Source organism: Pseudophryne corroboree, chromosome 6 (genome assembly GCF_028390025.1).
Source record: "Pseudophryne corroboree isolate aPseCor3 chromosome 6, aPseCor3.hap2, whole genome shotgun sequence".
NCBI lineage: Eukaryota > Metazoa > Chordata > Amphibia > Anura > Myobatrachidae > Pseudophryne > Pseudophryne corroboree.
In genome coordinates this window covers 666,072,618-666,100,271 of record NC_086449.1, presented here as the reverse complement: position 1 = coordinate 666,100,271, position 27,654 = coordinate 666,072,618, and the positions used below count along the sequence as shown (strand labels likewise).

General features: G+C 46.2%; 1 protein-coding gene across 3 annotated transcripts in view; it reads right to left on the bottom strand.

The window, feature by feature from the left end:
- The window catches only part of FBXW11 (F-box and WD repeat domain containing 11), a 455,869-nt gene that overhangs the window by 98,018 nt on the left and 330,197 nt on the right, over nt 1-27,654 (bottom strand). For all 3 annotated transcript variants that reach the window (XM_063928243.1, XM_063928244.1, XM_063928245.1), the window contains one exon: nt 4,204-4,453. In XM_063928243.1, coding sequence (XP_063784313.1) covers nt 4,204-4,453 — 250 coding nt within the window. The remainder of the gene's footprint in view (nt 1-4,203; nt 4,454-27,654) is intronic.

Sequence of the window (27,654 nt, the reverse complement as noted above, 5' to 3'; positions counted from 1 at the left end):
ACCGCACCAGCATATGGTCTCACAAGCGGTCTGAGGATCTCCTCTCGGTACCTAATGGCAGTCAGGCTACCTCTGGCGAGCAGATGGAAATGCAACCCCACACCATTACTGACCCACTGCCAAACCGGTCATGCTGGAGGATGTTGCAGGCAGCAGAAAGTTCTCCTTGGCGCCTCCAGACTCTGTCACGTCTGTCACATGTGCTCAGTGAGAACCTGCTTTCATCTGTGAAGAGCACAGGGTGCCAGTGGCGAATTTGCCAATCTTGGTGTTCTCTGGCAAATGCCAAACGTTCTGCACGGTGTTGGGCTGTAAGCACAACCCCCACCTGTGGACGTCGGGCCCTCATACCACCCTCTTGGAGTCTGTTTCTGATCGTTTGAGTAGACACATGCACATTTGTGGCTTGCTGGAAGTCATTTTGCAGGGCTCTGGCAGTGCTCCTCCTGTTTCTCCTTGCACAAAGGCGAAGGTAGCGGTCCTGCTTCAGGGTTGTTGCCCTCTTACGGCCTCCTCCACGCCTCCTGATGTACTGGCCTGTCTCCTGGTAGCGCCTCCATGCTCTGGACACTACGCTGACAGACACAGCAAACCTTCTTGCCACAGCTCGCATTGATGTGCCATCCTGGATGAGCTGCACTACCTGAGCCACTTGTGTGGGTTGTAGACTCCGTCTCATGCTACCACTAAAGTGAAAGCACCGCCAGCTTTCAAAAGTGACCAAAACATCAGCCAGAAAGCATAGGAGCTGAGAAGCGGTCTGTGGTCACCACCTGCAGAACAACTCCTTTATTGGGGGTGTCTTGCTAATTGCCTATAATTCCCACCTGTTGTCTATTCCATTTGCACAACAGCATGTGAAATTGATTGTCAATCAGTGTTGCTTCCTAAGTGGACAGTTTGATTTCACAGAAGTGTGATTGACTTGGAGTTACATTGTGTTGTTTAAGTGTTCCCTTTATTTTTTTGAGCAGTGTATTTTAGAGAATAGCTTTTTTCTTTTAAAGAGGCCGGGTACTGACTGGCAAAGAACACTGTTAAGCAAAGTATTCTGTTACAGATATAACTAACAACATTAAAAATGTTAATTAAGCCTTTGAATAACCCATTTGCTGTGGGTACAGTGGGGCCTTTGTCTATTGGTATGTATTTATTTATTTTAAACTGACAGATTGCGGTCAATTAAAGTAAACCTCAAACAGATAATTTAGTTAAGTGTGGTATCTTGGCATTACAGTGGGTCATTCTCCCTTATTTCTGTCAATTGAATATACGGCGTGGGAGCCGAGCCACGCAGCTTAGATGGCGAGGGATCAGTACGTATTACTCCCAGACGGAATCCCGGCAGTCCTGATACAGACACCGGGATCCCACCTGGCACAATCCCGACAGGGGGGCGAGCGCAACGCAGCCCCTTGCGGGCTTGCAGCGCTCGCCACGGTGCCTCACTACGCTCGGCACACTAATTTATCCTCCCTCTATGGGTGTCGTGGACACCCACAGAGGGAGAATTTGTCGGGATTGTGCCGGTCGGGATCCCGGTGTCGGTATTCAGACCAACGGGATTCCGTCCGGCGGGATCTTGACCGCATCCCGATGGTGACCACTGCCTAAAATTTTGTGCAGCGGCACCATCATGGGAACATTTAAGTTCTATGCGTCTAATGCGGACTACATACGTAATAATGTAGTGCAGAGTAGGAAATATTTAATAAGTGGCACTACAGTACTGAAAAAGTTGCTGTCCAGCACTGCAGCAGTGAAGGGATTAATGCCAGTTGTAGATATATTTCTTAAATATTTGATTTATAAATTCTTTGTGATTGCTTTGTGACATTCTGACATAGACAGACATATTAGCAAACCTCAGCAAAAGGCTTTTACAGTTTACTGACAAAACACATTTATTTAGCGTGAATACATACCAGGGGAGTATCCTGTGTGTAGAAGTTAGTGAGCAAATTTATTCTAACAAAATAAATTTGCTGTGTAAATATAAATGGCTAATTTCAATCAGTGTGGTAAATGTTGATAAACAGAATTGACAGATTTATTTAAACATGAATGTTAAGGGTGGCGCCAAAGGGTACACAATCTCTGGGACTCAATGAGAACTAGTGGGTTTCCATACTTAACCCAAAAAATACAACTGAAAACAGGAGACTCTCCAGTGCTGAGAAGGGTACTTTATAGATCAGATCTTCAGTGTGACACTTCTGCTATATGGAACTAGTCCTTTACTCTCCATAAATAGCTGCCAAGCAAAATAAGGAGTGTTAAAAGTAGTGTCAGTACTTACGATCTAAGTGATCAAACACCCTTTCCCAAACATGAAATCTTAGCTGCAATTGGCAAATAAAGGGATGACACAACAATAGTTGATAATAATCAAATGATTTTATTAACTAGATTAATGGCATCATAATACAACTCCCTATTGTCATGGACAAAAACGATATGTAAAATAAATTAGTTTTCACTATGGTAGACAACAGTTAGAAGAATAATTAAAAAAATACTAATGATTTTCAAACACAGTATCACAAGTTAAAAATCAGACTCAAAATTTGCACTTAAAACTGCAATGCATGATTTATTGAATTCTTAACTTGTGATACTGTGTTTATACATTTTTAAATTATTAGTATTTTTAAATTATTCTTCTAACCATTATTGTCTACCATAGTGAAAACAAATTTGTTATTTTAAATTTCATTTATCCATGACAATAGTGGGTCATCTTATAAGGGTGTAATATGATATGCCGGTGGCCGGGCTCCCTGGGCGAGCGCAAATGAGCCCCTTACGGGCTCGCTGCGCTCGCCACGCTGATGGCACCGTGGCGTGCATACTATTTATTCTCCCTCCATGGGGGTCGTGGACCCCCAAGAGGGAGAATAGTTGTCGGTATGCCAGGTGTCGAAATTCCGCCGCCGTTATACTGAGCGCCGGGATCCCAACAGTCGGCATACTGAATACCACCAATCTTATAATACCAGTCTAGTTAATAAAATAATTTGATAATTGATCAATTTTTGTTGGGTCATCCCTTTATTTGACAACTGCAGCCCAGATTTCATGTTTAGATAAGAGGGCATTTGACCATTTATACTGTACCGATACTACTTTTAACAGTTCCATATTGCTTGGCTCCCATTTATGGAGAGTAAGGGAATAGTTTTACATAGCTGAAGTGATCTGATCTACAACGTACCCTTCTCAGCACAGGTGATACTCTCTTGTTTTCAACAGACAGATTTATGTCAACTGAGTTTAGGTCCAGTTTTGGAAGGCATCGTTTCCTGATGACCATCATGTGTTCACCTGGTTTGCCCATGCCAACATGAGTGTTGCAACTGGATAAAAAGGTCTTAGGCAGCTCTGAAATCTATATAGGCTACAAACATGAACATTGTGGCATCATCTGAATTTCCAAGATCAACTGAATGTGTGATAACCCTAGCACCTTCAGCAAGAAATTAACTTATTGGAACAAGCAAACATCACTTCTGCTTCCAGGATGCCTGCATCTGCCTTTGTCCTTTGACCACCAGAATAAAAACGCTATACAGTTCTCTGGCTTTTCTGCAGTTATGTCAGTATCTCCAAGCTCTGGGGGATATTTAGCTTCAGTAGTAGTTCTGCTAAGATTGCAGAACTGCTACTGCTTAAAATTGCATGCTGAGAGCTGCCCAGCACAGGGCAATGTGAAATACGAACGCAGTGCAGAAATTGAGAAACATTGGGAATAACTGTTGTCCTCCTGCATACACAGCCAGGCTGCGTATTCAGGCGCACCAGCTCCATGTTTTCCATTGCAGCATTTGCAGATGACGTCAACTTCCCATCTTGAAAATGGCCATAACACACCTGCCTTTCCTGTACCACTTCCCCATCGCTGCCTCCAAACACCCGCCGGCTGGCAATCACTATGCGATCGCAACATGCTGGGATGCGATCGCAAGTCCGCGGCTGCAGCGCATGTGCAGACGGACGATAATCGGCCAATCTATGTTTTAGCAATTTTGTAACTGATGCTCAATAACCCACTCTGTCCTCGGCAAGGAGCCGATGGGGAAGAGGCAATCAACCAGGTGCCAGTGTAGGAGCTTGGTGGTGGTAGCAATTTAACATCTTAGTAGGAGTCAGTAACAGATGGTTACAAATTGCGTACAATTATTTAAAGGATAAAGATTAACACACCTTTATTGTTCGATCACCAGAAGCAGAAACAATATATTTGTCATCAAAGTCCACTACATTAACAGCTGCACGGTGACCAACTAGAACACGGCGCAGTGTTATGTCTGTTGGAGACGCCATATCCCAAACAGCAATTGACCGATCCTTCGAACAGGTTACCATTAAGCCATTGCAGAACCGAAGATGAAGAACTGCTTCATTATGATGTATTAGAGTATTCAACACCTCTCCACTATTCACATCCCAAACTCTACAACATAAAATTAATCATGTTAATAACTGATACAAACAGAATTATTAATTTATATATCTCTCAAAAAAAATTGTTGGCTTACAAATAGTCCTTTTTTTCCCTGCAAGTACTTTTACCAATTGTCAGTATTTTCTTATCCCTTGTCGAATTATTCTTTAACATCATTCTTACTACACAATAAAACCAATCTCTCCAAATGTTGTGAAACTACACATCCCAGCACAACCTGACAGCATGGGGATTATTATTATTAATTTTTTTTTTTTTATCAAGACCTGAAAATCCACAGGTTGCAAAAGCCTGCTATAAAATATTTTTGGAATATACCATTAGTTTCTCAAACGGGGTGCCTCTGGTTGGTGGTCCAGGACCAACTCAAATTATTTATGGTCAGTGATTTGCAAAACCAGTGCTGATAGCTGCCAATCATAAAATGTTGAAAATCAGAACAACGACTCTGTACACCATCACATAACTGAACCTAAGGATGACAGGTTCCAATTTCATCAATATAAAACATTTGGCTTAGGGGTGCCACAATATAGACGTTATGGTAAGAACTTACCGTTGATAACGTGATTTCTCCTATGTCCACAGGTATCCACAGGATAACATTGGGATATGCCGGAGCGACAGCGGAAATGGCACCAAACAGTCACGAGCTTTCTGGCCTCCCAGGATGCATCGGGGCTTCTCCATATAATCCCGCCCACTGACTCAGTCAAATCAGTTATTTCCACAGCAATTTAGGCAGGAGCATCAGGTAGAAACCTATTCAGGCGATAAGAACACACATGCACACCCTTCCATGCAAGAGGTTTAGTGATTGTAAAGATCCTCAAATCAGGTGCGTCAGAGTGGGACCCCTGTGGATATCTGTGGACATAGGAGAAGTCACGTTATCAATGGTAAGTTCTTACCATAACGTCTATTTCTCCGGCTGGGTCCACAGGTTATCCACAGGGATTCCCAAAGCCAGTTTTAGTGGTGGGGACGCTCCTGATTAGACAGGAGAACCTTTCGCCCGAATTCAGCGTGATGAGAGGCAAAAGTATCCATGGCATAATGTCTAATGAATGTGTTTATGGAAGACCATGTGGCTGCCTTACAAATCTGTTCTGCTCAAGCATCATGTTGTGCTGCCCATGAAGGACCTACCTTATGTGTAGAGTGTGCAGAGACATTTGCCGGAGTAGGGAGATCTGCACGAGAATAAGCTTCTGAAATTACCATTCGGAGCCATCCTCTTCTATGAAATCCGTCGAGGATGAATAGAGAATCTGTTTTTCTGATGGCACTAGTACGATCTACGTAGATTCTTAATGCCCGGACCACGTCCAGCGACGCTTCTCCCGCAGAAAGTCCCGATACCTGAAAAGCTGGGACTACAATCTCCTCGCTAAGGTGAAACTCTGAAACCACCTTCGGAAGATAACCAGATCTAGTTCTGAGAACTGCCTTATCTGGGAAAAAAAATAGCAAAGGAGACTTACACTACAGTGCTCCTAAATCTGACGCTCTTCTAGCTGGCGCCATTGCCAGTAGAAAGAGCACTTTAACTGTTAACCATTTAAGATCTGCTCTCTTAAGTGGTTCAAACGGAGGTCACTGAAGGATTTTAAGAACTAGATTCAAATCCCAGGGAGCTGCAGGAAGAACAAACGGAGGTTGAATGTGTACAACTCCCTGAAAGAAAGTACGCACATCTTGTTAGTCAGTCATTATCTGAAACCATACAGTTAAATGCTGATACTTAAACTCTCAAGGAAGCTACTTTCAACCTCTTCTCCAATCCTGCTTGAAGAAAATCCAAAATTTTGGATACTTTAAAAAGATCTTGGATTCAAACTTCTTTCACTATACTAATGAATAAATACGAGCTTAAGAAGGCTTTCTTGCTCTAAGCATAGTTTGAATTACTTGTTTTGAAAATCCCCTTCTAGGATAGAGGTTTCAATAGCCACGCCGTCAAAGACAGACGATCCAGATGGCTGTGATAACAAGGACCCTGCCTTAGCAGATCTGGACGTTGAGGGAGCAGTATTGGTGCTTCCACGGACATCCTTAGTAGATCTGTGTACCAATGCCTTCTGGGCCAAGCTGGAGCTAATAGAATTATGACTCCTTTTGCTTGCTTTATTTTTCTCTCTACCCTGGGTAACAGGGATATTGGAGGGAACAGATATGCCAGATGAAATTTCCAATTCACTGACAGTGCGTCTACAAGGATCGTTCCTGGATCCTTTGTTCTTGATCCGTATATTGGAACTTTGTTCTTTAGACGCAACGCTATATCTCTGGCAGACCCCATTTTTTTACTAGAGTCTGAAACACTTCTGGGTGTAATGCCCATTCTGTTTCCTGAATGGAGTGTCGACTGAGAAAATCCGCTTCCCAGTTCAGTACTACTGGAACAAACACTGCTGACAATGCTGGATGATGGAGCTCTGCCCACTTTAGTATGTGAGTAACTTCCTCCATCAGTCTCTTGCTGTGAGTTCCTCCCTGATGATTGAGGTACGCTACTGCTGTTGCACTGTCTGAGCGGATTTGGACTGGACTTCCTTGCAGACTGTCCTTTGCCAGAACTAGAGCCATATATATGGCCCTTATTTCTAACAGATTTATTGGCAGGCGACTTTCCCTTATGGTCCATTTTCCCTGGAACCAAAGGCTTTAGAGCACCTCTCCACAGCCTTGAAGACTGGCATCTGTTGTCAGGACTTGTCATTCTTTTATCCAAAACGGTCTCCCCTTGTTTTCCCCTTGGTCTGTCTGTAGCCACCACGCTAGAGACCTTTTTATGTTTACTGGAAACTTTATCATCTGCTTTTTTATTGTCTGATGATTTCCGTTCCATTTGGACAGAATAAGGTGCTGTAATGGTCTGGAGTGGAATTGCGCATATTCCACCATGTCGAAGTTTGACACCATCAGACCCAACAGTCGCATTGCTGCATGGACTGACATTGTCTGAGTGTGCAACGACTCCTGAGTCATGACCTGCATCTTGGTTATCTTTTTCTCTGGCAAGAAAATTCTCTGTAGACCTGAGTCCAATATGGCCCCCAAATGAAGCATCCATTGTGACGGATTCAGAGATGACTTTTCCCAGTTTATGAGCCACCCGTGTATTTGTAGACAAACTGTCTGTTGAAGGAGGCGCAAAAGCAATTCCTGCGAATGTACTAGGATTAACAAGTCGTCGAGGTATGGAAATATTCTTATCCCCTGCTTGCGGAGATAAGCTGCCATAACCACCATAATTTTGGTAAACACCCTGGGTGCTGTTGCTAGCCCGAAGGGCAAAGCTTGGAATAAACTATCAGTATATTTTTCGGATTGTGGGAGGAAACCGGAGTACCCGGAGGAAACCCACGCAAGTACTGGGAGAATATACAAACGCCACACAGTTAGGGCAATGGTGGGAAATGAACCCATGACCTCAGTTCTGTGAGCCAGTAATGCTAACCATTACACCGTCTGTACTGCCTGGAGGATGGCACACCTGAGGTAACATTGATGAGACCATGCTATAGGCACATGTAGGTAAGCATCCTATATATCCAGAGATACCATGTAATCTCCTGGTTCCATGGCCATAATTATGGAGCGTAATGTTTCCATGTGGAACTTTGGAATCCAAATGTATTTGTTTAACCTTTTGAGATTGAGGATTGGTCGGAACGACCCATTTGGCTTCTGAATCAAGAAAAGATAGGAGTAAAAACCCTGTCCCCGTTGCAACGGGAGTACTGGGATAATTACACCAGACTGAAGCAATTTCTGAACTGCTTCTTGCAAGGCCCTGGCTTTCAATTCTATTCGATACGGGCTGGTCCAAAAAAACCTTTGAGGAGGCTGCCTCCTGAAGGGGAAACCATAACCGAGAGATACCACCTTCTCCACCCAAGCATCTGTCGACGACTGTTGCCATATATGTGCAAACTGAAGGAGTCTGCCCCCCACCATGGAATCCTCCAGGCGGAGGCCCGTATCTTCAGGCTGATGGCTTCTGTTCAGGCTTGGAAGCTGGCTTACAACTAGCCCATTGCTTCCTACCCCTGGCTGATCTATTGAACCGGGGTTGCTTAGTCTCCTCTTTAGCTTTTGCTTTGCCGTGCCAACGAAATGGCCGAAATTTTTAAACCCCTAGTCTTAGGATTATAACTAGCCGGAAATCTGACCTTTTTGGATTCAGCTTCCGATTCTAGAATATCTGACAATTGTTTTCCAAACAATATATTACCAGTGAAAGGCAATGCTTCCAACTCTTTCTTGGATTCTGCATCTGCTTTTCAAGTGCGTAGCCAAACTGCTCTACGAGCGGCTACTGTCAAGGCTGATGCTTTAGAAGCAATCGTACCCATATCAATTGCTGCTTCTTCCAAATATTGGGCAGCTGGTCTTATACGGCCTAGATGAGACTCCTGCTCCCTGGTAGGAGGGGAGAGGCCATTCTCTAGTTCCTCCCCCATTCTACAAATGCCCTTGCCATCCAGGCTAAAGCCATAGCATGCCTTGCCACTGCCCCTGAGAGAAAAAATAAAAATAAATATATATATATATATTTTTTTTTAAAGAAACTATCTACTCTTCTACCTGTGACATTATTTAGTGAAGTAGACGGCAATGGTAAAATAGATCTACGCTCAAGTCGAACAACATGTGCATCTACTCTAGGAGGAACTTCTCTTTTTGAACAGTCCGCAGCTGGAAAGGGAGAGTAAGCATCCCTAAAAGAGTTAAAGCTGATCCAGGCCAGCTTGAACTTACACCCTTTAGCACTGCTCAACAGATACGGTCTTTGGAGCCTTAGATTTTGACACTGCTTTGGCTGATTCTTCCAGAGATAGAATAGCCTTCACGCATCAATAAGGTCAGCTATATCTGATCATCATATGGGGTATTTGAATTAATCTTGTGTAGTCTGTAACATGGATGTATCTACCCTGGTTTTAATAGCCTGGCTATTTGTAAAAGCTGCTGAAACCATAAAGAGGGAGCTGCATGCATGGGTTAATAGTGTAACCCAGTGGTTCCCAAACTGTGTGCCGTGGCACCCTGGGGTGCCTCGGGACACTTGCAGGGGTGCCCTGAGTTGGTGGTCCAGGACCAATTCCTACTATTTATTGTCAATGTGATAGGTAAAACTAGTGCTGGTGGCTGTCAGTAATAATATATGTGGACAAACAGAAGCAAATCTTGTCCCTCACCATATAACTGAACCTAAGGATGACACAAACAAAATGTGCTTCATTCAATATTTCTTTCTAAATTTCTCAAAAAGAAACTTTTGGCCTAGGGGTGCCGTGAAAAATAAATCTAATACTCTAGGGTGCTGTAATTCAAAAAAGTTTGGGAACCGCTGGTGTAACCTATTCCCGGGGGTAGAACTGCAGGTGCTAATCTTTGCCAGCAATTGCAGACAAGGTCTGTGCGACCACACCCCTCTAGCAGGGCGTTGCCCCTCATACGCAAGATACTGAACTATTCCATGCAAAATCACTATACCAGATAAGCATGTTAAGGGTGTAGGGCCCTCACTTTTGCCGCTCACAGACAAGGTAAATAATCCATTTTTACAAATACTACACTCTTTTGTGACTGAAAATCACTTATATAGATATAGAAGTGATATCAATCTGACCACAATCCGTGTACCTGATTTGAGGTTCAGAACAGAACTGACAACACTTATAAAAAAGTCAGCATACATACTAGCAGTCAGTCACATGTTAAAACATTAGACATTATCATATGAGAATACAATCACCATTATATAACTTACAAGTAAGTGGGACAATTGTATTTCTGTTTTTAACAGTTTTTTTCAAACATAACATGCAGAAACAACAGTAATATACAGGTCTCATATGCAATATGTACCAAAATTAACAAATCATACGAACAAGTAGAGAGAATTTTAGTACTGTATAACCCTTCCTCCATAGAGCGGGATACAGGGAGACGCACCACACTTCCATATCCATCAATACGCTTGCAAGACGCTGAGTGGATTCAGACGCTACTGATGTACACTACCGCTCTGATAACTGATGACACGGACGCTCACTAACTGACACAGTGAATGCTACGTGTATGCAGACGCTACAGCCTGTGACTCTGTCTAGGCAGCAACTTTAGTGTACACAACCGCAGCATCTAAGCTGCGACCGAGTACCCTCGTGGTAGCGTCTGAGACGGAAGTGAGGTCATTTAGTTAATGGACGGGAGACGCGCGGAAACTGGTCATGAATTTGGGGGAGGGTTGACTAGGAGAGCGTCTAACTCCCCCTGCTGACTTAAACTCTAAGGATCGCGGCCTCAACCTAGTCCTGGCGCCTATGATCCCTAAAGCATAGCGCTGTCGCACCTAAGAGTGGTCGGCGCATCAACACACTGCTTGTAGTCTCCTCCAATACAGTGTAGCTGTGTCCGGAACCCCTAGTAAGAGGAAACCGATGCCTTACCTTCTCCTCATGCTTCGGCCACAGCTTGGTTACGTCTGCTGGACCTGCTAGAATCATCCGACACAGACGCCCTTCGAGACAGCACTATACCGCGAAGGTAAGCGTTGTTGCGACCCAGTGAGGAGTTGTTGGAGCGACTCTTTCTAGTATGCGTTTAAGACGCTGTTAAGAAAAGTCACTCAGGAAAAAAAAAACATAAGACTATAAAAATAAAACAATAAAAGCTTCAGGCTGCTTTAACAGCAGCCCTGTGACCATGGTCCGGCTCCTGCCGCACCAAACAAAAAAACTGATTTAACTGAGTCAGTGGGCGGGATTATATGGAGAAGCCCCGATGCATCCTGGGAGGCCAGACAGCTCGTGACTGTTTGGTGCCATTTCCGCTGTTGCTCCGGCATATCCCAATGTTATCCTGTGGATAACCCTTGGACCCAGCCGGAGAAAAAAATGCTGATACTCTAGGGTGCCATGATTCAAGAAAGTTTAGAAACCACTGGCACATGGTGTTAAAACTAGCATTTTGCAACTTAGTGGCTTCTGCAATTGTGAAGGTGAAACTTTATTTCAATTGCATTAGTTACTTTTTGAATATTAACTTAAGTACTTGCAAGAAAATATATATAATTCCAAATGAAGGCAAAGATCCTACTCTGTGTTCTAGCTATCGGACTAATTCCCTATTGAATAATGACAAAACTATATGCCAAGTAGCTTGCTAATAGGCTGGGTCATCTTCTTCCATGACTGATTCACGGAGACCAAGTGGGATTTGTGCAGGGAAGGGAGGCTAAAGATATCACCACTAAAATGATTAATCTTATTCATTATGTTACCACCTATGGGCCTCATACGATTCTTCTTTCTACAGATGCAGAGAAGGCCTTTGTCTTCACCGTATTCTCACTCTCTATCATTCTTCCTCTGCTAGGGTGCGAGTTAATGGTGCCTTAGCAGACTCTTCTTCAATTAAAAATGGCACACAGCAAGGATGTCCTCTATCCCCCATATCTTCGTGCCATGCATGGAGGCACTAGTGAGGGCTATCCGGTCTAAGTGTAATATCAAATGCGTGACAATTGCTGTTCATGAATACAAATTGGCTTTGTTTGCCGAAGATCTCCTTGCTACTATTTGGTCAAGTCTCTAATTTAAGATAAATTATCCTAAATCTGTGGCTTTTTTATATCTTGATTCTTGTATCTGTAGTGATCGGTCTCAAATGCTCATTTTCCTTTATCTGGCATCCCTCCCAACACAAATATTTAGGGGTCCTAATATCTCCTCTTAATGCAAATATATTTCGCCTCAACTTTCCTCACCTGATCGCACAATTTAAAAAATAAGAATTTACTTACCGATAATTCTATTTCTCATAGTCCGTAGTGGATGCTGGGAACTCCGTAAGGACCATGGGGAATAGCGGCTCCGCAGGAGACTGGGCACAAAAGTAAAGCTTTAGGACTACCTGGTGTGCACTGGCTCCTCCCCCTATGACCCTCCTCCAAGCCTCAGTTAGGATACTGTGCCCGGACGAGCGTACACAATAAGGAAGGATTTATGAATCCCGGGTAAGACTCATACCAGCCACACCGATCACACCGTACAACCTGTGATCTGAATCCAGTTAACAGCATGATAACAGAGGAGCCTCTGGAAAGATGGCTCACAACCACAATAACCCGATTTTTGTAACAATAACTATGTACAAGTATTGCAGACAATCCGCACTTGGGATGGGCGCCCAGCATCCACTACGGACTATGAGAAATAGAATTATCGGTAAGTAAATTCTTATTTTCTCTGACGTCCTAGTGGATGCTGGGAACTCCGTAAGGACCATGGGGATTATACCAAAGCTCCCAAACGGGCGGGAGAGTGCGGATGACTCTGCAGCACCGAATGAGAGAACTCCAGGTCCTCCTCAGCCAGGGTATCAATTTTGTAGAATTTAGCAAACGTGTTTGCCCCTGACCAAGTAGCTGCTCGGCAAAGTTGTAAAGCCGAGACCCCTCGGGCAGCCGCCCAAGACGAGCCCCTTTCCGTGTGGAATGGGCTTTTACAGATTTTGGCTGTGGCAGGCCTGACACGCGCCTGGCCGAGGCCAGGGCCAACAACATGACCACTTTCCATGTGAGATATTTTAACTCCACAGACTCAAGTGGTTCAAAGCAATGTGACTTTAGGAACCCCAAAACTACATTGAGATCCCAAGGTGCCACTGGAGGCACAAAAGGAGGCTGTATATGCAGTACCCCTTTTACAAAACGTCTGAACTTCAGGAACTGAAGTTAGTTCTTTCTGGAAGAAAATTGACAGGGCCGAAATTTGAACTTTAATGGACCCCAATTTTAGGCACATAGACACTCCTGTTTACAGGAAATGCAGGAATCGACCTAGTTGAAAATTCCTCCATCGGGGCCTTACTGGCCTCGCACCCCGCCACATATTTTCGCCAAATGCGGTGATAATGCTTTGCGGTTACATCCTTCCTGGCTTGATCAGGGTAGGGATGACTTCATCCGGAATGCCTTTTTCCTTCAGGATCCGGCGTTCAACCGCCCTGCCGTTAAACGCAGCCGCGGTAAGTCTCGGAATAGACAGGGTCCTTGCTGGAGCAGGTCCCTTCTTAGAGGTAGAGGCCACGGGTCCTCCGTGAGCATCTCTTGAAGTTCCGGGTACCAAGTCCTTCTTGGCCAATCCGGAGCCACGAGTATAGTTCTTACTCCCCTCCGTCTTATAATTCTCAGTACTTTTGGTATGAGAGGAAGAGGAAGGAACACATACACTGACTGGTACACCCACAGTGTTACCAGAGCGTCCACAGCTATTGCCTGAGGGTCCCTTGACCTGGCGCAATACCTGTCCAATTTTTTGTTTAGGCAGGACGCCATCATGTCCACCTTTGGTTTTTCCCAATGGTTTACAATCATGTGGAAGACTTCTGGGTGAAGTCCCCACTCTCCTGGGTGGAGGCCGTGCCTGCTGAGGAAGTCTGCTTCCCAGTTGTCCACTTCCGGAATGAATACTGCTGACAGTGCTATTCCATGATTTTCCGCCCAGCGAAGAATCCTTGCAGCTTCTGCCATTGACTGCTTCTTGTGCCACCCTGTCTGTTTACATGGGTGACTGCCGTGATGTTGTCCGACTGGATCAACACCGGCTGACCTTGAAGCAGAGGTCTTGCTAAGCTGAGAGCATTGTAAATGGCCCTTAGCTCCAGGATATTTATGTGAAATAATGTCTCCAGGCTTGACCATAAGCCCTGGAAATTTTTTCCCTGTGTGACTGCTCCCCGGCCTCGCAGGCTGGCATCCGTGGTCACCAGGACCCAGTCCTGAATGCCGACTCTGCGGCCCTCTAGAAGATGAGCACTCTGCAACCACCACAGGAGGGACACCCTTGTCCTTGGTGACCGGGTTATCCGCTGATGCATCTTAAGATGCGACCCGGACCATTTGTCCAGCAGGTCCCACTGGAAAGTTCTTGCGTGGAATCTGCCGAATGGCTTTGCTTCGTAGGAAGCTACCATTTTTCCCAGAACCCTTGTGCATTGATGCACTGAGACTTGGCTCGGTTTTAGGAGGTTCCTGACTAGCTCGGATAACTCCCTGGCTCTCTCCTCCGGGAGAAACACCTTTTCCTGAACTGTGTCCAGAATCATCCCTAGGAACAGAAGACGAGTCGTCGGAACCAGCTGCGATTTTGGAATATTGAGAATCCAATCGTGCTGTCGCAACACTACCTGAGATAGTGCTACACCGACCTCCAACTGTTCCCAGGATCTTACCCTTATCAGGAGATCGTCCAAGTAAGGGATAACTAAAACTCCCTTCCTTCGAAGGAGTATCATCATTTCGGCCATTACCTTGGTAAAGACCCGGGGTGCCGTGGACCATCCAAACGGCAGCGTCTGAAACTGATAGTGACAGTTCTGTACCACAAACCTGAGGTACCCTTGGTGAGAAGGGTAAATTTGGACATGAAGGTAAGCATCCTTGATGTCCAGAGACACCATGTAGTCCCCTTCTCTTGAATTTGAACCTCTGTAAGTGTTCAAAGATTTTAGATTTAAAATCGGTCTCACCGAGCCGTCAGGCTTCGGTACCACAACAGTGTGGAGTAATACCCCTTTCCCTGTTGCAGGAGGGGTACCTTAATTATCACCTGCTGGGAATACAGCTTGTGAATGGCTTCCAACACTGCCTCCCTGTCTGCTTGTAAAGCCCCAGCGTCATGCTGAGGGCTTGGCAGAGGCGGGAGAGGGCTTCTGTTCCTGGGAACTGGCTGATTTCTGCAGCCGTTTCCCTCTCCCTCTGTCACGGGGCAGAAATGAGGAACCTTTTGCCCACGTGCCCTTATGGGAACGAAAGGACTGTGCCTGATAATACGGCGTCTTCTTATGTTGAGAGGCGACCTGGGGTAAAAACGTGGATTTCCCAGCTGTTGCCGTGGCCACCAGGTCAGAAAGACCGACCCCAAATAACTCCTCCCCTTTATAAGGCAATACTTCCATATGCCATTTGGAATCCACATCCCCTGACCACTGTCGTGTCCATAACCCTCTTCTGGCAGAAATGGACAGCGCACTTACTCTTGATGCCAGTCGGCAAATATCCCGCTGTGCATCACCCATATATAGAAATGCATCTTTTAAATGCTCTACAGGCAATAATATACTGTCCCTATCTAGGGTATCAATATTTTCAGTCAGGGAATCCGACCACCCAACCCAGCACTGCACATCCAGGCTGAGGCGATTGCTGGTCGCAGTATAACACCAGTATGTGTGTAAAATAAGAATTTACTTACCGATAATTCTATTTCTTAGTCCGTAGTGGATGCTGGGGACTCCGAAAGGACCATGGGGAATAGCAGCTCCGCAGGAGACTGGGCACAAAAGTAAAAGCTTTAGGACTACCTGGTGTGCACTGGCTCCTCCCCCCATGACCCTCCTCCAAGCCTCAGTTAGGATACTGTGCCCGGACGAGCGTACACAATAAGGAAGGATTTTGAATCCCGGGTAAGACTCATACCAGCCACACCAATCACACCGTACAACTTGTGATCTGAACCCAGTTAACAGCATGATAACAGAGGAGCCTCTGAAAAGATGGCTCACAACAATAATAACCCGATTTTTGTAACAATAATTATGTACAAGTATTGCAGACAATCCGCACTTGGGATGGGCGCCCAGCATCCACTACGGACTATGAGAAATAGAATTATCGGTAAGTAAATTCTTATTTTCTCTGACGTCCTAGTGGATGCTGGGGACTCCGAAAGGACCATGGGGATTATACCAAAGCTCCCAAACGGGCGGGAGAGTGCGGATGACTCTGCAGCACCGAATGAGAGAACTCCAGGTCCTCCTCAGCCAGGGTATCAAATTTGTAGAATTTAGCAAACGTGTTTGCCCCTGACCAAGTAGCTGCTCGGCAAAGTTGTAAAGCCGAGACCCCTCGGGCAGCCGCCCAAGATGAGCCCACTTTCCTTGTGGAATGGGCTTTTACAGATTTTGGCTGTGGCAGGCCTGCCACAGAATGTGCAAGCTGAATTGTACTACAAATCCAACGAGCAATAGTCTGCTTAGAAGCAGGAGCACCCAGCTTGTTGGGTGCATACAGGATAAACAGCGAGTCAGATTTTCTGACTCCAGCCGTCCTGGAAACATATATTTTCAGGGCCCTGACTACGTCCAGTAACTTGGAATCCTCCAAGTCCCTAGTAGCCGCAGGCACCACAATAGGCTGGTTTAAGTGAAATGCTGAAACCACCTTAGGGAGAAATTGAGGACGAGTCCTCAATTCTGCCCTGTCCGTATGAAAAATTAGGTAAGGGCTTTTATAGGATAAAGCCGCCAATTCTGAAACATGCCTGGCTGAAGCCAGGGCTAACAGCATTACCACTTTCCATGTGAGATATTTTAAGTCCACAGTGGTGAGTGGTTCAAACCAATGTGATTTTAGGAACCCCAAAACTACATTGAGATCCCAAGGTGCCACTGGAGGCACAAAAGGAGGCTGTATATGCAGTACTCCCTTGACAAACGTCTTAACTTCAGGAACTGAAGCTAGTTCTTTTTGGAAGAATATTGACAGGGCCGAAATTTGAACCTTAATGGACCCTAATTTTAGGCCCATAGACAGTCCTGTTTGCAGGAAATGCAGGAAACGACCCAGTTGAAATTCCTCTGTAGGGGCCTTCCTGGCCTCACGCAACATATTTACGCCAAATACGGTGATAATGTTGCACAGTTACATACTTCCTGGCTTTGATCAGGGTAGGGATAACTTCATCCGGAATGCCTTTTTCCTTCAGGATCCGGCGTTCAACCGCCATGCCGTCAAACGCAGCCGCGGTAAGTCTTGGAACAGACATGGTCCCTGCTGGAGCAGGTCCTTTCTTAGAGGTAGAGGCCACGGGTCTTCCGTGAGCATCTCTTGAAGTTCCGGGTACCAAGTCCTTCTTGGCCAATCCGGAGCTACGAGTATAGTCCTTACTCCTCTCCTTCTTATGATTCTCAGTACCTTGGGTATGAGAGGCAGAGGAGGGAACACATACACTGACTGGTACACCCACGGTGTTACCAGAGCGTCCACAGCTATTGCCTGAGGGTCCCTTGACCTGGCGCAATATCTGTCCAGTTTTTTGTTGAGGCGGGACGCCATCATGTCCACCTTTGGTTTTTCCCAACGGTTCACAATCATGTGGAAGACTTCTGGGTGAAGTCCCCACTCCCCCGGGTGGAGGTCGTGTCTGCTGAGGAAGTCTGCTTCCCAGTTGTCCACTCCCGGAATGAACACTGCTGACAGTGCTATCACATGATTTTCCGCCCAGCGAAGAATCCTTGCAACTTCCGTCATTGCCCTCCTGCTTCTTGTGCCGCCCTGTCTGTTTACGTGGGCGACTGCCGTGATGTTGTCCGACTGGATCAACACTGGCTGACCCTGAAGCAGAGGCCTTGCCTGACTTAGGGCATTGTAAATGGCCCTTAGTTCCAGGATATTTATGTGAAGTGACGTTTCCATGCTTGACCACAAGCCCTGGAAATTTCTTCCCTGTGTGACTGCTCCCCAGCCTCTCAGGCTGCATCCGTGGTCACCAGGACCCAGTCCTGAATGCCGAATCTGCGGCCCTCTAGAAGATGAGCACTCTGTAACCACCACAGGAGAGACACCCTTGTCCTTGGAGACAGGGTTATCCGCTGATGCATTTGAAGATGCGATCCGGACCATTTGTCCAGCAGATCCCACTGAAAAGTTCTTGCGTGGAATCTGCCGAATGGAATCGCTTCGTAAGAAGCCACCATTTTCCCCAGGACCCTTGTGCATTGATGCACTGACACTTGGCCTGGTTTTAGGAGGTTCCTGACTAGGTCGGATAACTCCCTGGCTTTCTCCTCCGGGAGAAACACCTTTTTCTGTACTGTGTCCAGAATCATCCCTAGGAACAGCAGACGTGTCGTCGGAATCAGCTGCGATTTTGGAATATTTAGAATCCATCCGTGCTGTCGTAGTACTACTTGAGATAGTGCTACTCCGACCTCTAACTGTTCTCTGGACCTTGCCCTTATCAGGAGATCGTCCAAGTAAGGGATAATTAAGACGCCTTTTCTTCGAAGAAGAATCATCATTTCGGCCATTACCTTGGTAAAGACCCGGGGTGCCGTGGACAATCCAAACGGCAGCGTCTGAAACTGATAGTGACAGTTCTGTACCACAAACCTGAGGTACCCTTGGTGAGAAGGGCAAATTGGGACATGGAGGTAAGCATCCTTGATGTCCAGAGACACCATAAAGTCCCCTTCTTCCAGGTTCGCTATCACTGCTCTGAGTGATTCCATCTTGAATTTGAACCTTTGTATGTAAGTGTTCAAGGATTTCAGATTTAAAATAGGTCTCACCGAGCCGTCCGGCTTCGGTACCACAAACAGCGTGGAATAATACCCCTTTCCCTGTTGTAGGAGGGGTACCTTGATTATCACCTGCTGGGAATACAGCTTGTGAATGGCTTCCAATACTGCCTCCCTGTCGGGGGGAGACGTTGGTAAAGCAGACTTCAGGAACCGGCAAGGGGGAGACGTCTCGAATTCCAATTTGTACCCCTGAGATACTACCTGCAGGATCCAGGGGTCCACTTGCGAGTGAGCCCACTGTGCGTTGAAATTCTTGAGACGGGCCCCCACCGTGCCTGAGTCCGCTTGTAAGGCCCCAGCGTCATGCTGAGGACTTGGCAGAAGCGGGGGAGGGCTTCTGTTCGTGGGAAGAGGCTGTCTGCTGCAGTCTTTTTCCCCTTCCTCTGCCCCGGGGCAGATATGAGTGGCCTTTTGCCCGCTTGCCCTTATGGGGACGAAAGGACTGAGCCTGAAAAGACGGTGTCTTTTTCTGCTGAGAGGTGACCTGGGGTAAAAAGGTGGATTTCCCAGCCGTTGCCGTGGCCACCAGGTCCGATAGACCGACCCCAAATAACTACTCCCCTTTATACGGCAATACTTCCATATGCCGTTTGGAATCCGCATCACCTGACCACTGTCGCGTCCATAACCCTCTTCTGGCAGAAATGGACAGCGCACTTACTCTTGATGCCAGAGTGCAAATATCCCTCTGTGCATCTCGCATATATAGAAATGCATCCTTTAAATGCTCTATAGTCAATAATATATTGTCCCTGTCCAGGGTATCAATATTTTCAGTCAGGGAATCCGACCAAGCCACCCCAGCACTGCACATCCAGGCTGAGGCGATTGCTGGTCGCAGTATAATACCAGTATGTGTGTATATACTTTTTAGGATATTTTCCAGCTTCCTATCAGCTGGTTCCTTGAGGGCGGCCGTATCAGGAGACGGTAACGCCACTTGTTTTGATAAGCGTGTGAGCGCCTTATCTACCCTAGGGGATGTTTCCCAACGCGCCCTAACCTCTGGCGGGAAAGGGTATAATGCCAATAATTTTTTAGAAATGAGCAGTTTTTTATCGGGGGAAACCCACGCTTCATCACACACCTCATTTAATTCATCTGATTCAGGAAAAACTACGGGTAGTTTTTTCACACCCCACATAATACCCTTTTTTGTGGTACTTGTAGTATCAGAAATGTTCAAAACCTCCTTCATTGCCGTGATCATGTAACGTGTGGCCCTACTGGAAAATACGTTTGTTTCCTCACCGTCGACACTGGAGTCAGTGTCTGTGTCGACCATCTGAGGTAACGGGCGCTTTAGAGCCCCTGACGGTGTTTGAGACGCCTGTACAGGTATTAACTGATTTGCCGGCTGTCTCATGTCGTCAACAGTCTTTTGTAAAGTGCTGACACTATCACGTAATTCCTTCCATAAGACCATCCAGTCAGGTGTCGACTCCCTAGGGGGTGACATCACTAATACAGGCAATTGCTCCGCCTCCACACCATTTTCCTCCTCATACATGTCGACACAACGTACCGACACACAGCACACACACAGGGAATGCTCTGATAGAGGACAGGACCCCACTAGCCCTTTGGGGAGACGGAGGGAGAGTTTGCCAGCACACACCAGAGCGCTATATATATATATATATATATATATACAGGGATAACCTTATATAAGTGTTTCTCCCTGATATAGCTGCTGTATATATTTATCTGCCAAATTAGTGCCCCCCCTCTCTTGTTTTACCCTGTTTCTGTAGTGCAGGACTGCAGGGGAGAGTCAGGGAGCTTTCCTCCAACGGAGCTGTGAGGAAAAAATGGCGCCAGTGTGCTGAGGAGATAGGCTCCGCCTCCTTCTCGGCGGCCTTTCTCCCGCTTTTTTTATGGAAAAATTGGCAGGGGTTAAATGCATCCATATAGCCCAGGAGCTATATGTGATGTATTTTTTGCCATATAAAGGTGTTTTTATTGCGTCTCAGGGCGCCCCCCCCCCCCAGCGCCCTGCACCCTCAGTGACCGGAGTGTGAAGTGTGCTGAGAGCAATGGCGCACAGCTGCGGTGCTGTGCGCTACCTTATTGAAGACAGGACGTCTTCTGCCGCCGATTTTCCGGACCTCTTCAGTCTTCTGGCTCTGTAAGGGGGCCGGCGGCGCGGCTCTGGGACCCATCCATGGCTGGGCCTGTGATCGTCCCTCTGGAGCTAATGTCCAGTAGCCTAAGAAGCCCAATCCACTCTGCACGCAGGTGAGTTCGCTTCTTCTCCCCTTAGTCCCTCGGTGCAGTGAGCCTGTTGCCAGCAGGTCTCACTGAAAATAAAAAACCTACTTTAAACTTTTACTCTAAGCAGCTCAGGAGAGCCCCTTAGTATGCACCCTTCTCGTTCGGGCACAAAAATCTAACTGAGGCTTGGAGGAGGGTCATGGGGGGAGGAGCCAGTGCACACCAGGTAGTCCTAAAGCTTTTACTTTTGTGCCCAGTCTCCTGCGGAGCCGCTATTCCCCATGGTCCTTTCGGAGTCCCCAGCATCCACTAGGACATCAGAGAAATACATTTTAGGATACCCTCCTGCTTTCTATCAGCAGGATCCTTAAGGGCGGCCATCTCAGGAGAGGGTAGAGCCCTTGTTTTGACAAGCGTGTGAGCGCTTTATCCCCCCTAGGGGGTGTTTCCCAACGCACCCTAACCTCTGGCGGGAAAGGATATATGCCAATAACTTTTTAGAAATTATCAGTTTTTTTATCGGGGGAAACCTACGCTTCATCACACACCTCATTTAATTTCTCAGATTCAGGAAAACTACAGGTAGTTTTTCCTCACTGAACATAATACCCCTATTGGTGGTACTCGTATTATCAGAAATGTGTAAAACATTTTCCATTGCCTCAATCATGTAACGTGTGGCCCTACTGGAAGTCATATTTGTCTCTTCACCGTCGACACTGGAGTCAGTATCCGTGTCGGCGTCTGTATTTGCCATCTGAGGTAACGGGCGCTTTAGAGCCCCTGACGGCCTATGAGACGTCTGGACAGGCACAAGCTGAGTAGCCGGCTGTCTCATGTCAATCACTGTCTTTTGTAAAGAGCTGACACTGTCATGTAATTCCTTCCAGCAGTTCATCCACTCAGGTGTCGACCCCCTAGGGGGTGACATCCCTATTACAGGCAATTTGCTCCGCCTCCACATCATTTTCCTCCTCATACATGTCGACACAAACGTACCGACACACAGCACACACACAGGGAATGCTCTGATAGAGGACAGGACCCCACTAGCCCTTTGGGGAGACAGAGGGAGAGTTTGCCAGCACACACCAGAGCGCTATATATATATATACAGGGATAACCTTATATAAGTGTTTTTCCCCTTATAGCTGCTGTATTGTTTATACTGCGCCTAATTAGTGCCCCCCTCTCTTTTTTAACCCTTTCTGTAGTGTAGTGACTGCAGGGGAGAGCCAGGGAGCTTCCCTCCAACGGAGCTGTGAGGGAAAATGCCGCCAGTGTGCTGAGGAGATAGGCTCCGCCCCTTTCTCGGCGGCCTTTTCTCCCGTTTTTCAGTGTAATCTGGCAGGGGTTAAAATTCATCCATATAGCCCTGGGGGCTATATGTGATGTATTTTCGCCAGCCAAGGTGTTTTTATTGCTGCTCAGGGCGCCCCCCCCCCTAGCGCCCTGCACCCTCAGTGACCGAAGTGTGAAGTGTGCTGAGGAGCAATGGCGCACAGCTGCAGTGCTGTGCGCTACCTTGGTGAAGACAGGATGTCTTCTGCCGGCGATTTTCCGGACCTCTTCTTGCTTCTGGCTCTGTAAGGGGGCCGGCGGCGCGGCTCTGGGACCGGACTCCATGGCTGGGCCTGTGTTCGATCCCTCTGGAGCTAATGGTGTCCAGTAGCCTAAGAAGCCCAATCCACTCTGCACGCAGGTGAGTTCGCTTCTTCTCCCCTTAGTCCCTCGATGCAGTGAGCCTGTTGCCAGCAGGTCTCACTGAAAATAACAAACCTAAAACTAAACTTTTCACTAAGCAGCTCAGGAGAGCCCCTAGTGTGCACCCTTCTCGTTCGGGCACAAAAATCTAACTGAGGCTTGGAGGAGGGTCATAGGGGGAGGAGCCAGTGCACACCAGGTAGTCCTAAAGCTTTACTTTTGTGCCCAGTCTCCTGCGGAGCCGCTATTCCCCATGGTCCTTACGGAGTTCCCAGCATCCACTAGGACGTCAGAGAAAAAGACTTTCAGAAATGGTCACTATTGAGCCTTTGCTGGTTGGGTAGGCTCAACACAATAAAAATTATTGTTTTACAGAAAGGTTTATCCTGTTACAAGCCTTGCCTACTACTATTCCTATGTCCTTTTTTAGAGAGTTACAAGGCCTTGCGGAACGCTTTATATGGGGGTCTGGCAGACCTCGAAATTTACAAACTACTTTGACACAAAGTCGCTTTAGAGGTGGCCCTCTTTCAAACATATTATTATTGAGTCCATTTAGCTAGAATCGTTGAGATACTCAGACTACCTGTTTTGATACAATGGCTGCCAATTGTGTCTCACGCAACCACTGTTCCAACACATGTTCTTCCTTGGACAGTTCAATGCCCTTGTTATAAGCATCCCGCATTGTGGCCCACACTCCAATGTTGGAAGAAATTTAGACTATCTCTGGTATTTACCCCAGGGGCTTCGTTGCCTACGCCCATCTTAGATAACAGGTTTTCCTCCAGGTAAAAAAAGAAGAAAAGATACTACTTCACCAACGCCTGCCCCGTTTGTAACGGGGTGATCCACCTCTTAAGGTGGCCATCCACTACTCAGACTTGTCTGAACTGCAGATCTCATCAGATTTCTCTTGAGCTCTCCCGGGAGCTTCCCGGGAATCGGATCTGACCCTGGGCTTAATTTTCACTACATTCACTTCAGATGTATCTGATGCGATCTATCATGTGTCAGATCGCATCAGATATATCTGATGCACACATGCTACATGCGATTGATCTGATGCTGCTGCTGCCGCTGTTCCCCCTCTTGGTGGGTGGGAGTGGCCAGGGAGATGCCAGTCAAGTGACGCTTCAGATGAATCTGATCAGATACATCTGAAGAAAAAAAAACAATCCGATGTGCACCTGATTTCTTCAGATTCCGATAAATAGTTGGGGCAGCCTCAGAGATTTGTAGTTCAGACAAATCTGACACGGGAGTGCGCATCGGATCGGAAGAGCCATCCGATGTGACATTTTTCTTCAGATTTGACGGTCAGATGCGTCGAAATCTGAAGAAAACTGTCCAAATCGGACTAGTGGATGGGGGCCTTTACTCTCCGATAGTGTCTCCTGGTAAGGAGTGTTCGTATCAATTGATTACCGGAAAATAGAGGGAAAAGCAAAGAATAGTGTGATAACGTAAAAACAAGCACTTTAATTAACACATCATTCTAAAAACATATAAATTCCAATATGGAAGAGAAACTGGTCAGTGACACAGCATGTGTCAACAATGGACAGAAACATTCACATTAAAAAAAATCCACCCTCAAGAGAGGAACGGAAGCAATGGCTGATTACCGATTCCTGGTGAACTGACATGCATCAGTTCTAATGCGCATGTGCATCTCGGTGGTCTCTCCCAGCTGCAGCAGGGGGATCTCCCGGTCTCAGTATTCTCCAGGCGCCGGTTCAGTCCATAAGCATCAGTATCAACATGTGGGGGAAGAAAAGGCAAGGTACCCACGCGTTCCGACCCGCCTCGGGTCTTTCTCAAGGTCTGCTGCCAAAAGTAGAATGCCTCACTAGCTCCAATAGTCCTGATTATATCCCCACCCTCCGGATTCCATTGGTCCCAGCACAGCTGATCCCTATACATTCAATTACCTATATGTCCATGATCATTGTGTGCTAAGACCAGTTCCGTCTCTGTATATCACGCTGCCATAGCAACTCCAATCGGCAATTTCTTACACTGGTCATGTGACCGTGGTCACGTGCACGTCCGTTCCCGTCGTCACGCACCCGGCGTATGTTGTCTGCTCCTGTGGCGTCCGGCCGTTGCCATCACAACCTCAGTCCCGTTCAGCCGGATGTAGACGAACATTACACAGACATGGCTCGTTCTCAGAGGCCGGTCACGTGACCATCACTATCGTCATTGTTCCGTCCCTCCTAGCATTTATTGTTGTCATGGAAATCCTCTTAGGGTAGTAAGAGAATTGTACTGTATACTTTCCACATATATATCAATTAGTGGACATCAGTTCAGTGTTATTTCATATCTAATAAAAGAATGAAGAAATTACTAACATATATGAAACTGTAGCGGGATGATAAATATAGCACATTCCAGTTGACAAACCCTCCACCATGTATAGAGTAGGAAGGTTGGTGTATTACAGGTAAGTAAGAGAGAAAGGTACAGAATTCAAAAAGGGGACCTTTTTCAGACTAACAGTATCTTAGAATTGATCCTAATTTTGTGGTTTGGAGAACCACAAACCTAAAATTCAATTGAATATATTTAAGTAAAATGACTAGTATATAACGGGTTACCGAGGGACGTTGTCCGAGATCCACCAAAACAAGAAGGATGGTGGAAAGCAGGGCACCGCCCCTCTATAGGTTATTTTACAAGGGGGAGAGAAAAAAGGTCATCCCTAAATGGGTCGATATTGAAAAAGGGGGGAGGGACTAGAGGAACCATTTTATTTCGAATTCCAGATTCAGTCCCCCTGGCTGAAGGGTACCCAGTTCATAGATCATCTTCATTTCAGCTTTAGCCAGCTGTTGTGCTGAGTCCCGCCTTCGCCAGTGTCCCTTTACCCATCGTAGGCCTATGAATCTTTTTATTGCTTTGGTAGAGCAGTCATGATGTTTCCTGAAGGGATCTGAGAGAGCGTGTGTCTCTAGACCTCTTTTGATGTTTCTTATGTGCTCACCCCATCGCACTTTCAACGGTCTCGAGGTCCTTCCAATGTAAAAGAGATTACAATCGCACTCTATGGCATAAATGGCATTTTTTGTGTTGCAAGTGATGAAGTCTTTAATCTCAGATCTCTTCCCATTAATGGAGACTTCACTTGTTTTGCTTTGATCTTTTACTTCCCTACATGCAACACAATTCATACACCGGTGGAATCCTTTTGTTTTGATTCCTAGTCGTGTGGTAGGTGGTAATGCGCTACGAACAAGGCTATTACCCAAATTGGGTGCTTTCCTGTACACGCATTTAACTCTCTGTGGGAGCTGTGATCCCAAAATCGGGTCCTTCTGTAGGATCCCCCAATGTTTCTTAAGAATTCTTTCAATAGTTTTTGATTGATCACTAAAGGTAGTTACAAAGGCCCACTGGTAGTCCCCCTGATTATCGTTCGGTTGTGGTTCCACATTTTTACTCAAAAGGAGGTTCCTCTCAATCTCATGGACCTCCTTCGTGGCTTCTACAACCTTCTCCCTTTTGTATCCACAGGATATGAACTTAGTTTGCATTTCCTTGGCTTGTTCGGAGAACACTTCCCTAGTCGAGCAGTTTCTCCTAACCCTCTTCACAAGAAAATGACTATTACCTCCAACCCTTGGTCCTTTTGAACAAATCACACCTAAAGGACACCTCGGATGTTTTGAGATTGTTGGAGGGGGTTGAATGGAAGGAGGAATATATTTTGGTGACGGCCGATGTACGGTCTTTGTACACCATCATAGATCATAAAGATGGCATAAAAGCAATACGGAAGTATTTACAGGAAAGTACACTAAATGAAGGGCTACAAGAATTCATCATAGAGGGTGTGATGTTTACACTCCAAAATAATTACTTTGCCTTTAAGGACGATTTCTATCTACAAAAAGTCGGGACCGCCATGGGCACCAAGTTCGCCCCGAGCTATGCCATCTTCATGGGATGTTGGGAGGCAGAACATGTCTGGAGTGGTCATCAGCTCGGGGCGGGCTTGGTGTCATGGTCCAGATATATAGATGATGTCCTTTTTGTTTGGCAGGGAGATGAGACATCCCTGCACGAGTTCTGTACGCACCTGAACCAAAATACGCTGAATATTGAACTGACCTTCACTAAGAGTAGGACAAGTATAAACTTTTTGGATTTAACCATTTATACAGAAGGGAATCGCATCCACACCAAAAATTATGTGAAACCCACGGATTCATGCAGTTACATTAACGCGAGCAGTTGTCACCACCCTACCTGGTTACAAACGATACCGGTGGGACAATTGAAGAGGGTTAGGAGAAACTGCTCGACTAGGGAAGTGTTCTCCGAACAAGCCAAGGAAATGCAAACTAAGTTCATATCCTGTGGATACAAAAGGGAGAAGGTTGTAGAAGCCACGAAGGAGGTCCATGAGATTGAGAGGAACCTCCTTTTGAGTAAAAATGTGGAACCACAACCGAACGATAATCAGGGGGACTACCAGTGGGCCTTTGTAACTACCTTTAGTGATCAATCAAAAACTATTGAAAGAATTCTTAAGAAACATTGGGGGATCCTACAGAAGGACCCGATTTTGGGATCACAGCTCCCACAGAGAGTTAAATGCGTGTACAGGAAAGCACCCAATTTGGGTAATAGCCTTGTTCGTAGCGCATTACCACCTACCACACGACTAGGAATCAAAACAAAAGGATTCCACCGGTGTTTGAATTGTGTTGCATGTAGGGAAGTAAAAGATCAAAGCAAAACAAGTGAAGTCTCCATTAATGGGAAGAGATCTGAGATTAAAGACTTCATCACTTGCAACACAAAAAATGCCATTTATGCCATAGAGTGCGATTGTAATCTCTTTTACATTGGAAGGACCTCGAGACCGTTGAAAGTGC